Genomic DNA, 14,554 nt, shown 5'->3' on the forward strand with positions numbered 1-14,554 from the left:
TTCAGACAGTGCCGTGCAAACTACCTGCATCAGGTTCACCTGTCCAAAGAAATGTTAAATTTGTTCTGTCTGCCTCTTGCCCATTCTGCATATGGGTAGATAAGTGCCTAGGCCTTACACTAAATCTGTCATTTTAGATTTGACTTAAAAAAACATTTTCAATTGAGGTCAAGAGGTATTGGTTGGTTTGGAGTGGCCTATTTGGCACTTGGGTTCTAGTCCCATTGTTCTTTTGCTTCTACTGGAGATGACAGTATTTTGTTTGTTTTGTTTTGTTTTTATTGAGTTCTTTGAAGATAACTATGGCCAGCATCCTCAGTGAGCATTTTTTTCACTCAGGAAGTAATTAATGAGTGCCTACTATTGACTTAGAAAATATTTGCTAAATGTCTACCATTTATGTAAAGCTGAAATACACAATTAAAGTTGAAGCATGTATATCCACAAATTCCATAATGCCTTTATTTGAATGATCTATTCCAGCTTTGTGATAGGCTCAAATCCACTTCATTTGTGCTATAAAGGACCTTCACACACACATAAAAAGTTTAAAGTATCTTCCAGAAGCTTTACCCATATATATTGATTTATCCATTCATCCATCCACTCAACTAATATGTACTATCTACTTTGTGCAGGCACTGGGTGAGGCAGTAGAGATATAAAGATGAATTAAACATTGATCTCCCCCTCAAGAGTTTACACTTTCATTATTTTGATAAGATAGCTAGGTAAATAAAGTAATATGTTATAATTCAGGGCTGGTACAACCATTATAGGCAATAGTAATTAAACTTAGGAAGCACTTACAATGTGCTAGACACTGAGCTAAACCCTTTATAGGAACTATCCCATTGTGTCCTCAATAGTGTCATTTAAGGTTCTATTATTATCCTTGTTAGGCCTGTAATGAGGCTAAAATAGGTTAAGTAAGTTGCCCAAGATCACACAGTAAGTCAATGTCAAAGGCAGGATCAAACACTGGCTGTCTAACTGCAGCATCACTCCTCTTAAGCACATCCCTCTTCAACTACTCTTAGGTTGGTGTATGGCTCAGAGAAGGCTAACAGCAGCAACATTGGTAGTTTACCACGTGCCTGCAATGTGCCAGATCTCTATGCTTATTGTCTCACTTCTTTCAAGAATACATGAGGAAAACCTTGTCATTGTTCCCATTTTATACATGGAGAAACTGAGGTTCACAGTGCTAAAGTTTTGCTCATTTCTACCCTGCCACTAAGTGAATGCACTGGGATGCAAACTGTTGGGGTCAAATTGACCCGAAAGCCCACAGTCCTTCCACTCTCTCGCTGCTGGCCGGAGGTTAGAAATGAAGTATCTCTCAGGAAAACACTCCTGGATATACTCTTCCGACACGAGTTTGATGTTACCCACACAAACAAACCAGACCACTTACTATGTGTGTACCTATGCAACAACCTTGCATGTTCTTCACATGTACCCCAAAACCTAAAATGCAATAAAAAGTAAATAAATAAACAGCACCTTACTTAGGATGACCCTACCTTGCCAAGTCCCTGGGTCTAAGGAGGTGATATGTTTATTGCAGAACTAAATGGCCTGGCTCTGCCAGCAGTTCGTCATCATGTCATAAGAGTCCAAAAGTCAGAGAGGTGGCATACCGATGGGAGAATCAACCGACACCATCATGGGCTGTCCTGGCATTCTAATGACTGTGTTTTTTCTCTCCTGGGCAGACCAGCACATTCCTCCAATGCTGAGATAAATATTCGTATAAGGAGGAGAGCCTATGAAGGCTTAAAAATTACTCTACCCAATTTTCAAGGCACACTTTTGTTTTAAATTTTATTTTTAAAAATCTTAGGGAAACGTTGGTTTTCTTTTATGGACATTTAAATCATTTCCCTGTGCCTCTGAGTGCAGCACGAAGGACATTTGTTTCTTTCTCTTCGTTATATACAATAGTGTCTTTGACAGAACTTATAAATCCCAAACTGAAGCCCTGTGCTTTCTTGTCTTCCAGTGATAATGTTTCCAAAGTCATTATTATTTCATGGGCCAAAACCAAACCAATTCCTTATCCCAAATTACTTATATTTGGTGGTTGGTCATGTCCTTAAATTATATTGCTCTCTCTCTCTCTCTCTCTCTCTCTTGAAATCTCAGTGAGAGTGTTGGTAAAGTTGTGTAATCCTTGGATCAACTTAGTTTTTCCATGTTTTTTTAATGCCATCAGGGCACATGGATTGATGAAGGGTGAGCTCCTTTGGGTTTAGTCTCTGTTGTTACATTGTGGCTTTCTATTTGGAGAGTGAATAACTCAGAACTAAGTTATTGCTTCACTGTTAAGGCTGGCAGGGGAAAAAGAAGCAGCAGTGGAGCACAGAATCTATCTGTGTTAGCCCTCTATCACCGGCTACTCAACCCAGCTTTTGGCTTCACCTAAATGATAAATGGTCCTATTGTCTGGGCTTTAGTATTTAAAAAAAATAGAACTAAATCTAGATTAAGCAAGGACAGAGACCCATTTCATTGCACTGTACTTTAATATTCCTGAGATCCATGGCATTACGGGTGGCTCCTTTTAACAGACATCTCTCTCCAGGGCGGAACACTATGCTGTCTTTGTTTCATCTGATCTTTCAGCTAAATAAGAGATGGTCACTTATCCTCACTACTCCCATATCCTGCTGGATTTCTCTTGCGAAAAGAGAAACTCACCACACGGGAAAAGGTAGAGGTTTCAGGCAGAGCATTTCAGCGTGTGTTTACAGGCAGGACTGACTTACTCAGCAAATCCTGCTCGGAGGAGCTTCAGCCAATGAAGAGGCTATATCCCGGCTTGCTTGGGGGCTTCTGAGTTTGAGCTGCATGCAGAAATGTAAGGCAGTGCTTCCTGGCGCTGATGGCAAAATGGGACCCATCTCCAGTTATTCCTCGGGCACCCCAGCTTTGCAGACCTGGGAAAGAACCTACATAAACATATTGGTGATGTAGCCAGCTTAAAAGGCCGAGAGAATCCTTATGGATTCAGGAGACTGTTTTTTAATTTAGATTTTTATTTTTTATTTGGAAGATGAAATGCTTCTCTCGTTACCTGCCTTACATCTTCAGACCTCCGAACACCATCCTCTCTTCCAGCTGCCACACGGAAGGTACAGACCAGAGAGGGAGAGTGTCTGGGTGGGTGGGAAAAGTGGGCTGGTGTCTGACTTCCCACAGGTTCTGCTGATGCTGCCTTCTGTAGCTACTAGGTGACTGTCGTTCCTGGCAAAAGCTTGTATCCAACAGACTTAGATCTGCTTCTAAAATCAGTCTGTCTTGTACAAGGAAAGGGAAGTATTTTCTGAAGAGCAGAATAATGTTGCAAAGGTAATCTCAAAGCTGACACAGCTAATTAGAAAATAACTCAGAAATATTTTGCCAATTTTTCTTGTTTCATTTAGCATGCAAACAAGTCATTGGAACTAGTGTTAAGCAAAAAAACATTAAGTAGGTGCTGCCACATACATCTGTCCGAGCTCTCTGTTTTGTCACTGTCTGTTTGATAATTTGGTGCGTGCCCAAGAAAGCAATTAGCAAAATAAAATTAGCTTAGTACATCACTGTGGAGTGTTGATTGTTGGATTGGTTTACTTGGATTCCGTACTTGGGTTACAGAGCAGCAAGAACACAGCTGACTTTCAGCACTTAACAGGAAATGTGGTTTGCAGGGGTCCTAAGTTAATGCTTTCAAGAGAGGTTGGGCTGAGCCTTGTATACATTCCCCAGTTCCTGTTTTCTCTGGGGACCTTCTCTGCTGCCTTCTAATGTAGCATGCTATGCATACGTGTGTGTGTGCCTTGTAAACATTCTGGCAACTCCCCTTCAACTAAACATTGCAGAATGCAACATTTCTATAGTCAGAAGCCAGTTGTATACTTTCTAGATGTGAACTGCCTGTTTTTTAGATCTGACATATCTTAGAAAACAAACAATTTCAAGAAATGTCACTGGTTGGACATTTTTGAGGCTTAAGGATTGTTCTACTAGTGGTACTTGATTGAAGAGGGTTGAGGATGGTGAGATGCTGTGACTCTACCTCATGTCCAGCCACACTCTCTTGGAATTGAGCTGGTGACCAGCCTGTTCTGAAAACCCACCTTTGTTTTCATCCTCCAAGTAGAATCCTGAGACTGGGGGCTGTGTGTTTAAAATGAGGGAAGCATATATTATACCATAAGGTAGTTTTTTATCAGTACCTTCAGGAAAGGGAGTAGACGTTTGGGATCACCCTTGAATTGAGACTGAGGATGATATTTTTCATAGACATTGATATCTCATAGATTTTGATTACAGTTGGGTATTTCCATTTAAAAATTTATTGGTGGTAAAGGGAAATGACCCACTGAGAAATCTTTTCTTCCTAGTGAAAAGAAACTAAGTCCTTAACCATATTGAGGGGAGAAGGGGAATGGAAGAATGGCATGGACCAAAATTTCCAGGAGAACTTTTCAAATACTAGAGCTCTAAAGCCATAGAGAAGCTGCCTAGATGACTTTGCTATTTCTGATTGGTTCTCCTGTCCTTTCCTGCCTGCTTAGACTTAGAAAATTTAAACAGTTGGTTTACTCAGTTTCTGTCTTGTATATTAATCAAACTAAACATCCTGTATCATATAGAAAAAAAAATCCCTGCAACAAGAACTTGTAAAGCTGTTTTTGAAAATTAAATTTCACTGATTTATTTCATTAAAATGAAAACCCCATTTTGCTTCTGTCAAAACAATTTCTGCTTCACCCACTATCACCAGATTTCTGGGTGGGAAGGTGGAAAGGCATGTATTTAAATTTGTTGTAAACCTAGTAAAGACAATGGGTAAATATATATATATATATATATATATAGCATTTGTCAAACATTAACTTCATGGAGGAGGCTCCGGGACATAGTGGAAAAGACATGAGTTATGTACCAAGGTACCAAGCAAGCAACGCCAGGTCACCTAATTGCTCTCTGACCAGTTTTATCTATAACATAGATGTAGAGATGAAATGTGACCATTAAATACAGTTCTTTGTAATGCTCTGTACACGATAGGTGCTGTCTGTTTTTGAGTCTCATGCCCCATGTGTTTTCTTAGATGTTGAACTTTGCTTTATTTATCACGTTATCTTAAGCAATGAGTGGTATCTTCAAACGCATCACTGTGTCACGAGAAACTAGTTGCTCTTACTTAAAACTTGTCCGAGGAGAAAAACATACCAGAATACACCTGAGGTTGTGTATGTGTGTGTGTGTGTGTGGGCGCGTGTGTGTGTGTGTGTTCATATTGTTGGCAATTGTGTTACCCTGTGGTCTATTACAGAAAAAAATATGGCTGTGAACTTCACATTTCATAATTTGAAAAAGTGGAGAATGAATAATGTGTGACTATCTCTGTGAAAGCCAAATAAATACGAATAACCCAATCTCCTTGAGAGAAACTCTAGAACAAATTTAAGAGCTTTAATAATTTCTGGGCTTCTTAGGGGATAGTACCATCCTAATTAGAAAACTTGGCTTGTCTTCCCAACTTCTCTTTGACAGTTTTTTGTTTTTGTTTGTTTTTGTTATTGTTGCTGGTTTTTTTCAATGCAGGAAAACCATGGGCTTTGAATCTTAGCTCTGTCAACTGAAAGATATTGAGGAATTATTTAACCTCTTTGAGCCTCAGTTTCCTCATTTGTAAAATATAGGTAACAATGCTCCATAGGATGGTTGCAAAAACATACATCCAAAACAACATAGCAAGGTGATAATAACCATAGTAACAACCAGCCTTCACTTGTATTTAGTGTACCAAAGGCATCGTCTAAGCACATTGTGTATAGTAACACATTTGTATATAGGGTAAATCAACAATATGTGAGCCCTCAAGCCTGCGTTTTCATCCATTATATGGAGATTTGGTTCTCCATGTAGCAGTCAGAATGATTTTTTAATTACGATTATCTGACTACCCCACACTCTAAAACACAAACACTCACATTTAAAACATCTCTATGGTTTCTGTGGCCTGCAGGGCCCTGCGTATACTGACCCTCGCCTGACTTTCCTGCCTTACGTCAAACATACTCCATCTCACCTGGCCTCCAGACACACAGGTCTTCTTTGGTTCCCCAACATTCCCCCTCCCACTGTAGGCTTTTGGGCTGATCCTCTTTTCCTTCTGCCCCATTGCCTTGTTAATTCCAACCTTCAACTCTCAGCTCAAGCTGAGAAGCCATCCTGACCCTCAGCTGATCACAGCTCTTAATAAACTGAATTTCTTTACTGCAAAGCACTAACTCTAATTTGTCATTATGGATAAACCACTGTGATTGTTTTGTTAGTCTCTGCCTCTCTGCTGCACTGGAAGCACGACCCACGTGTAACTGTTGTACGTCCAGAACTAGAACGATACCAGGCACATTACAGGCGCTTCGTACATTTTTGATTGAATGAAAGATAACAAATACCAAGGCTGTTGTATGGATAAATTTCCAAAACCATATGTGAAAAATATTCTGAAGAGCATTCACTCCCACATGCATGAAAATCGTTTTAATCATTGTGGCTTGGGGAGCTTTCTGTAACCGTACTTTAAGGGATTAGTTTTATTGTAGTGTTCTTTAACCTGAAATAAGAGGATACAAACAGAAGCCAGGACAACCAAATAATGCAGATCCACAATCAGGGTTTTGAGAAGACCTTTAGACTGTCTTGACTTCTCTGTAGACCTCAGTAAGGAAGCACATAACTCTTTCCCCTTAACAGGGGAGGATTCATCCACAAAAGTGGCATCTGAATTGGGGAAACTAAATTCCAATCATAGCTGTAAAGAAGCCATTCAAGACAGGATAGAGGGGACGCAAAAACCCACAGGAATGAGAGAATCAGTGAAGTATAAGGAACCTTGCCTGATACTTTTTGGTGGACCTAATTTGTCACCAGGCACTGGAGGGCCTGTTTCTGTTATCTAACAAATCAGTAAGGACACTTTATTTTCCTAAAGGGACAAGGGTAGTGTGACTTGCCACGTGCTTCTTCCTTTCCCGAAATTGTCTTTATCTTATTTCCGTGCTGCAAATGTCTACCCATGTTTGAAAACTCAGCTTGAGTCAAGTCTTTCTAGGAAGATGTCTTCAACAACTCCAAAAATGAAATTGTTATTATGAGTCACACAAACCACAAGGACAGTGGAAAGAAGAAATAAGAAGTAGCAGCTTCAGCACCACGAACCCTGTGGACCACTGGCTGGGTGCTAAGGGCTATGTCTGTGCATCTTTGACTCCTCACAACAGTCTTTCTTATTAAATGCCGTTATCTCCATGTTACAGATGAGGAAACTGACTCAGACGCAACTTACTCAGAACCACAGCTAGTGAAGTGGTAGAGCCAAGACGGAAGTCCAAACTCTCTGAATTCAAAATTGGTACTCTTAATCTTTATCACACTGCACATTTCCTTCTGAGTGTGAGAACAGCCTTCAGATTACGTATTGAAACAGGCCTATTTACATGCCCGTCTCCTGCGTGACCAGGAGCAACTTGGGCACAGGAATTCTGCCTTACTCATCTTTGGTCTTTGCATCAGAGTCAAGCTCTACTCAGAGCTTGACTCTGAGTAGATGCTCAAGAAATCCTTCTTAACTAAAGGACTGAATGGGAGATTGAATAAGCAAACCGAACCATATTCTATCAACAATGCTCCTTCAAGAGAAGAATCTATTTTAAAGCAAGTATCTTCCAATGACACCCAAAAGCAGGTTTGCTGGAAGTCTACATACACACAGAGGGAAAAATAACATTGTATTTTTCTAACCCTTGTTATATCATAAATAATAATCATTATACAAGAATAAGTAAAACATATGATACATACTGTTTGCTAGGCACAATTTCACCATGAATGTATGTCAATGTAGGTATGGATGTGTGTGTGTCTGTATGTGTGTGTGTGTACGTGTGTGTGTGTGTGTGTGTGTGTGTGTTTATCCCTAACAGTTTTATAGGGTCAACACTGTTATCCTCATTTTATCCATGAGAAAACCAAGTCACAGACAAGTAACTAGTCTCCGTTCACATAGCTATTAAATGCAACGGCTAGAATTGGAACCCGTGCAGTCTGATTCCAGAGGTACATGCTAAGAATGGATTCATTACTACTATATTTTGTACTTTTTCATATTTATAGATTCATATTTTTCATGCGTTTGAAATTCTCTTCTCAGTCCCTTTTGCCTATTTAGAACCAACCCACTCTTCACAGCCCACGTCAAACACACCTCCACGCACAGCTTTCTCTGACTACTCATTTTCTCATCCATCTCTCTCATCTTATAAATGCACACCTATATTTAAAGTCATTTCCAAGTGCACACTGCATTTGTCTGCAACATGGAAATAGTAATGCTCAACTCAAAGAGTTATTGTAAGAATTAAATAAGACGAAAACCTTACATCGTTTGATAGTGCTTTATGTCTGAAACATATTTTTTGATTTTTATGCACAATGCATATATTATCCCTGCTCTCATCTAAGATCAAGCCTCCACTTGAAGCTGGGTCACATCCCCTCTCTCTTCCCCAAGCACATCACTCCTGCACTTGTTCCAACTCTGTCAGCACCAAGTTTTTTCTCTCTACAGGATCATTCTTTGTAGTTCACATACGTGCTATATATCATCTCATTTTAAACACTGATCTCATGAGCCTGTATCTTCCTTCAGCTGCTGCCCCATCTCCTGCTCCTCTTTTCAGAAAAATATCTTTCAAGTGTTGTCCACACTCACTGTCGCCACCTCTCCTCTGATTTGTGCTTTCTATCATGCCACCAAAATTGCTCTTGTGAGAGCCACCAATGACCACCACATGGCACAGTGCAGCCATGCTTTGCCAGGCCTCCTCCCAATGAGGCTCTCAGCAATGCTCACAGATGATTGCTCCGTCCTTCCTGAAGGAGTTTCCTGTCTTGGCCTCAAAGCCCACTCTTCTTCTCTGTTTCCCTTTCCCTTGTGGTCTCAGACTCCCTATTGGTTCCTTATCATCTTCCTAAACCTTGAATATTGGCGCCCAGGAATCAGTCCTCTCCTTAATATATACTTGCTCATAAGTGGTCTCATCCACTCCTATGGTCTTAAATAGCATTGATTTAATTTCCATATTCAGCTCCAATCTCTCACCTAAAATGCAAACTTGTACATCCAACTTCCTAGCCAATATTTCCAATCAGATGCATACTAGAGATCCCAAAACATATATGCTGATTTCCCTACTAAAAAACTACTATTTGTTCAGTGTTTTTCTCCAGCCTAGGAAATAAGAGGGAACTCCGTTCTCCTTGCAACTCAAGCCAAAAACCTTGAGACCGTCCTCAATTTCCTTCTTTCTCTCATATTATTCTTCCAATTCTGTGGTAAATCCTTTGGGCTTCACCTCCTAAAAATATCCAAAATCCAATTGCATCTTATCACATCCATCACTCAAATGTTTCTTTACCAGAGTGTCCTTTCCTGGCCTTCCTATATAAAATATCACACACACACACACACATGCTCACTCCCTTTCTCTCAAGATTTCTCTCTCTCTGTCTCTCTCTTTCTCTGTCTCTTCCCCCGCCCCCAGTTACTTTTACCCTGCTTATTTTTTCTTCACAACACCTATCTTTGTCTGACCTGTTATATATCCATTTACTTATTTGTTGCCTGTCCTTTCCCACTATAGAATGCGAGTGGCGTGAAAGCAGAGGCTTTCTCTGTTTTGTAAATTTCTATATCTCCAGTAGGCAGAATAGTCTCACACATAGTAAGCACATAATAAATATTTGCGGATTGAAAGCACGAATGTATGAGTGAATGTTTATATTAAGTCTTAGTAATAAAGCGACGGTAAATGGGTTTCAAAACTAGACAAACCTGAGTTCCAATCTCATCACTCATAAGTACCTGCTAGATGACCTTCCATTACTCAACTGGTGTATATCCTTCTCTAATGGTAATATATCAAGGTATTGTTATAAGAGTGAAAAAAAAGTGTTCTAAAACACCTAGCATAATGCCTGTGAATATTCAGTGAGTAGGATGCCATATTCTTTCTTTCCTATCTCTCACTGCCCTTGCCACAGCAATTACCAAGGATAATCAAATTAATTTTTTCGCTTACCTACGAAGCTCACAATGATTGTGGGTTCATTATGTGTCAGGGCCTGTGCTAAGTACTTTACAGTTACTATTTCTCAAAAATATTGTTAGATAAGTACCATTCATTTTCCCCATTTTACAGGTGAGCAGACAAGGCACAGAATGGCCTAGTAACCCAGCCAGAGCCACCCAGCCAAAATGTGACAGATCAGGGTTTGCAGCCGTACTGCCTGACTCCAGAGCCCTGGCTCTTCGCTGCCCTAAAAGACTGCGTACAACGTTTCAGGCGTTGTTCTTAGCACATGGGTAATGAAAAGATAAAAAATACTCATCTGTACTTTAATATACAGTCTAGTAGGAGGGAAAAAGGCATATTTATACAATTCTAACAGTAGGTTTTAATCCTGGCTATGCGTGAGAATCACTTTGGCAAATACAGAGGGCTATCTCTACATACCGCCCTATTGAATCAAATATCCTAAAACTGGGCCACAGGAATCTCAGTTTTTAAGCTTCCACAAGTGAATCTTACGTACAGTCAGAGGGAAGAACTCAACAATGGCCAGGGTAGAGAAACATACTGAGAGCTCAAGGGAAGGGCTCTGGGAGAAAATCTCTAAAATGACAGACTAAATCTGCAGCTGAAAAGAGGTTACTTTTGGGGAAGGCTTCTGATATCTGGCAGAAAAGTGGCTGCCATGGGAAGAATCAAGGTCATTTTCATCCACCTAAGAATGCAAGAATTCAAGAATTCAACCACTTATTTGTTTCGAGGTAGCTGTGAATTTGCTTCAAGAGTTTATATTCAGGTATTGGCTAAAACATCTACCTAATATACAGAAAGTCATTTTATTTCTTGTCCTTTAATTTTATCATCTATAAAAACGGGAGGAAATTTTGTATATGTCAGGGAGTCACTTTGGTGAGTAAATGTGATCATTCATACCAAGTATATAGTGTTACCCAGTGCAAATTAAGAGCTTAATAAAAGTTAGCTATATATTAATACTCTTCATATTAGTAGAGGCCCCAGGAATCAATACTTGGCCTATGTACATTTTGGGGGGTGGAGTTTAAGAAATTAAAAAAAAAATTGACAAATAAGTGTACATATTCATGGGGTATATAATGATGTTTTGATACTTACCATGTACAGAGATCAGATTAGGGTAATTAGCATATTCATCACCTCAAACACTTATCCTTTCTTTGTTTTAGAAATGTTTAATAGTCTCCTCCCAGACATTTGAAGCTAATATGCTATTAACTATAGGCATCATACGGTGGTATCGAACACTGGAACTTATCCCTCCTATCCAGCTGTGATTCTGTGTCCTTTAACAAGTCTCTCCCTATCCCTCTCTACTCTTGTGTGCTTTGATACAATGCGGTGATAGGAAGAATCCTGGACCTGCATTTCAGAGTCATCTAGATTCCAGTCCTCTGCGCACGTGACGTCCCTTGGGAAATTGGCTAATCCTGCGAGGCCTCAGAGTCAAATGAGAATATAATAAAACTTGGTGGTGTTGGCATCAGATTAAGTGATATGTGCTTTGGGAAGTATGTCCCCCTCTTAAATCTTCCCATATTAAATCAGAAGCTAGGATTGGTAACACATTTTCAGGAGTTTCTAATATAATTCATAAAGAACTCAGCAGAGGGAGGACAGAGATTCATGTTCAATAAAAACCAACTGAGCACCAGACATTCTCCCTGTGTTATCACAGGAGGATGACTATCCCAAGTCTGCATGGTGTTATCCACATTTTACAGGTGAAAGTACTGAGGGAGAACTGGTGAGATGAAGTATTTAGTTGAAAATGCCTTTGGCTTTGGAATCAGAGAAACTAGAGTTGCAATTATGACTTAAACTTATTCTCTGTGTGTATGTGTTTTTTCAACTTTAAAATAGAAGTAATAATGCTTCCATCCCATGTTTATTGTGAGGATCAAAGACATTGAATGCAATGTGCCTGGTAGCCACATCATAGATGGCACCTGTACTTACACTGACAGCATCTTTGTCTTGGTCTTACCAGTGTCACACCAAATTGTCCTATTGCATATCTGGGGTTCCTCCTACTTTGCTTGTTCCCAGCAAAAGAGGCTCCTGTTTTTATTCTTCGACTCTTTCAACCTAGATCACCTTTACTGGTGTTTGCCTGTAACATACACTGATCAGTGCGGTTTTGATTTGTGTTTCTGGATCTATGTTTTGTCTTTGGTTCTTGTGCCCCAAGGCAATTCCTTCATTTTGACTCAATTTTATAAATATAATAGAAAAATTGCTGGCAGTGAAATCATTGCCATCATTAGACAGGCTGGCCCATTAGTTTTCTGAGTCATTGTTTCTTCACTGGCAGATTGAGCTGGGAGAAAAGATGGGCCGAGAGGGCCAAGGCCTCTATCTTCACAAGTGTCTGCAAAAGCACAGTTAGTAGAAAAAGAAAGCAGGAGACAAATAAATTATGACTTTGGAGATATGTCTGAAAGCCTGCTCTGCATCTTATTGTTGATACATGAGAATGTCACTTTTTGGAAAACTTTGGGTGCAAATTCAGTATTCTGTGAACTGCCTTGCAAGAGCAGTTATTCATGTATTTATTCCTTTATTAGAAGAATACAAACACACCCATAAAGAACATCTCTATTATGTATCAGATTTGAGCTGTGTGATGGCTTCACAGGTAGTAAAAATAGATATGGTTCCTGCTATTATGAAAGGCAAATAAGTTAATCTAATAAATTTATTTATTCAAAAAATATGAACACACACAAAATGAACATCTCTATCATGTGTCAAATAGCTGGGCGATAGTTACAGGTAGTTAAAATAGATATGGTTTCTGCATATTTGTAAGGGAAATGCATTAATCTAATAAATTAAACTGTGACAAATGCAGCAATGGAGAGGATATGACATTAGGTCAAGATCTAACGGGGCCTTGTTATGCACAGGAAGATCAGCAGAGCTTCCCTAAAAACGTGTAACTTGAGCTGAGATCTGAAGGATGAGTAGAACTTAACTAGGAAGGATGAGAAAGAGGGCCCAGTCACCAGAGCGTCATGGTGAAAGCAAGATTCTGAGGGAAAGCCATTGTGGCTGGAGCACAGAGACCAAGATGGGGTACAGTGGAATGAGGCTATCCAGTGACGTGACCCTGTATGCCTCTGTAACACAAATTCTGGAGTTTCATCTTAACCCAGAGAGCAACTATAAATTATGGAGGGGTGGAAATTTTTAAAAAAATGATCATATTTGTGGCATGAAAAGATTTTTGTGACTGCTGTGAGGAGAATACATTGGAAGAGCTGAGAGCAGATTAGCACGCAGTCATGCATCACTTAATGATGGGAATACGTTCTGAGAAATGCATGTTATACAACTTCATCATTGGGGAAATATAGACTGTGCTTATCCAAAGCTAGATCGTAGTGCTTACTGCACACGCAGGCTTTATGGTATAGGCTATTGCTCCTAAGCTACAATCCTATACAGTATATTATGGTCCTGAATTCTGTGGGCAGTTGTAACACAATGGTAAGTATTTGCATATTTAAACATATCTAAACACAGAAAAGATTCAGTAGAAATACAATTTGAAAATCTTATGGAATCACCATTGTATATGTGGTCAATTATTGACCAAAATGTCATTATGCAGTGCATGAATGTATTTTAAGGGGTAGGATACACAAAACGGAGATATATGGTCACTAGAAATAGTCCTTACTGTTACTTGACAGTAGAGTTGTGAATGGCTCTAGTTATGTCCTCAAATTCCTGTATGTCTATCTGCAACAGTATCTGAATAGATCTACTTTATGAACATGGAAACCTGTTTATTATCTTGACATCCAGACAAAGAAATTTTTATTCTCAATGAGCAGTGGCAGAAGTGGCAGTACACATTCCAGGCATAGGAGTGAGTTTGCTCTTCCAGACAGAGCACTTGAAAAAGCATGATGTTTGGAAGAAAAAGAAAGGCTGTCTTAGGACAGAACCACTAAGAATGGTTTCATATCATGTTTATTCAGCAAGATATAGCTGCTGCATCAAAGGCTCCAGATAGAATTGTACATATGCTCATTCAGCTGTGCATATTCATGTATAAACAGCAAGGTAGCCCTCTCAGAGGAGTTGGCTAACAGTCGGTCTTACAAGCCAAGGTTAGGAAGCCATGTCTACCTTAATTAATAATCTTTTCATGATCCTATAAACCAGATGGCAGTATGTGGGTAGGAACCCCAAATGTAAAATCCTGTAGAAACCAGGTAGTATGAACCAAATAAAAACAAAGCATGATACTGGCTGTTACGAATTCGTGAGTTCAAGCAACACAATTCAGTTATAAAGGCAGGAAGAAGGGAGGGAGGGAGGGAGGGAAGGAAGGAAGGAAGGAAGGAAGGAAGGAAGGAAGGAAGGAAGGA

General features: G+C 39.6%; 1 protein-coding gene across 11 annotated transcripts in view; it reads left to right on the forward strand.

Annotated features, from left to right (window-relative positions):
* Nucleotides 1-14,554, forward strand: part of PPP2R2B (protein phosphatase 2 regulatory subunit Bbeta) — a 504,947-nt gene that overhangs the window by 21,945 nt on the left and 468,448 nt on the right. The window contains exon 1 of one of the 11 annotated variants that reach the window (XM_032250319.1): nt 2,620-3,137. The exons of 6 other annotated variants lie outside the window; for them this stretch is intronic. In XM_032250319.1, the coding sequence (XP_032106210.1) occupies nt 3,059-3,137 (79 nt within the window). In that variant the 5' untranslated portion in view covers nt 2,620-3,058. Of the gene's footprint in view, nt 1-2,619; nt 3,138-14,554 lie in introns of those variants that run through there. 4 more of the 11 variants (XM_032250316.1, XM_032250315.1, XM_032250327.1 and 1 more) reach the window with 4 other exon arrangements.

The sequence above is a fragment of the Sapajus apella genome, unplaced genomic scaffold (genome assembly GCF_009761245.1).
Source record: "Sapajus apella isolate SASKATOON/1434 unplaced genomic scaffold, GSC_monkey_1.0 scaffold71, whole genome shotgun sequence".
Taxonomy (NCBI): Eukaryota; Metazoa; Chordata; class Mammalia; order Primates; family Cebidae; genus Sapajus; species Sapajus apella.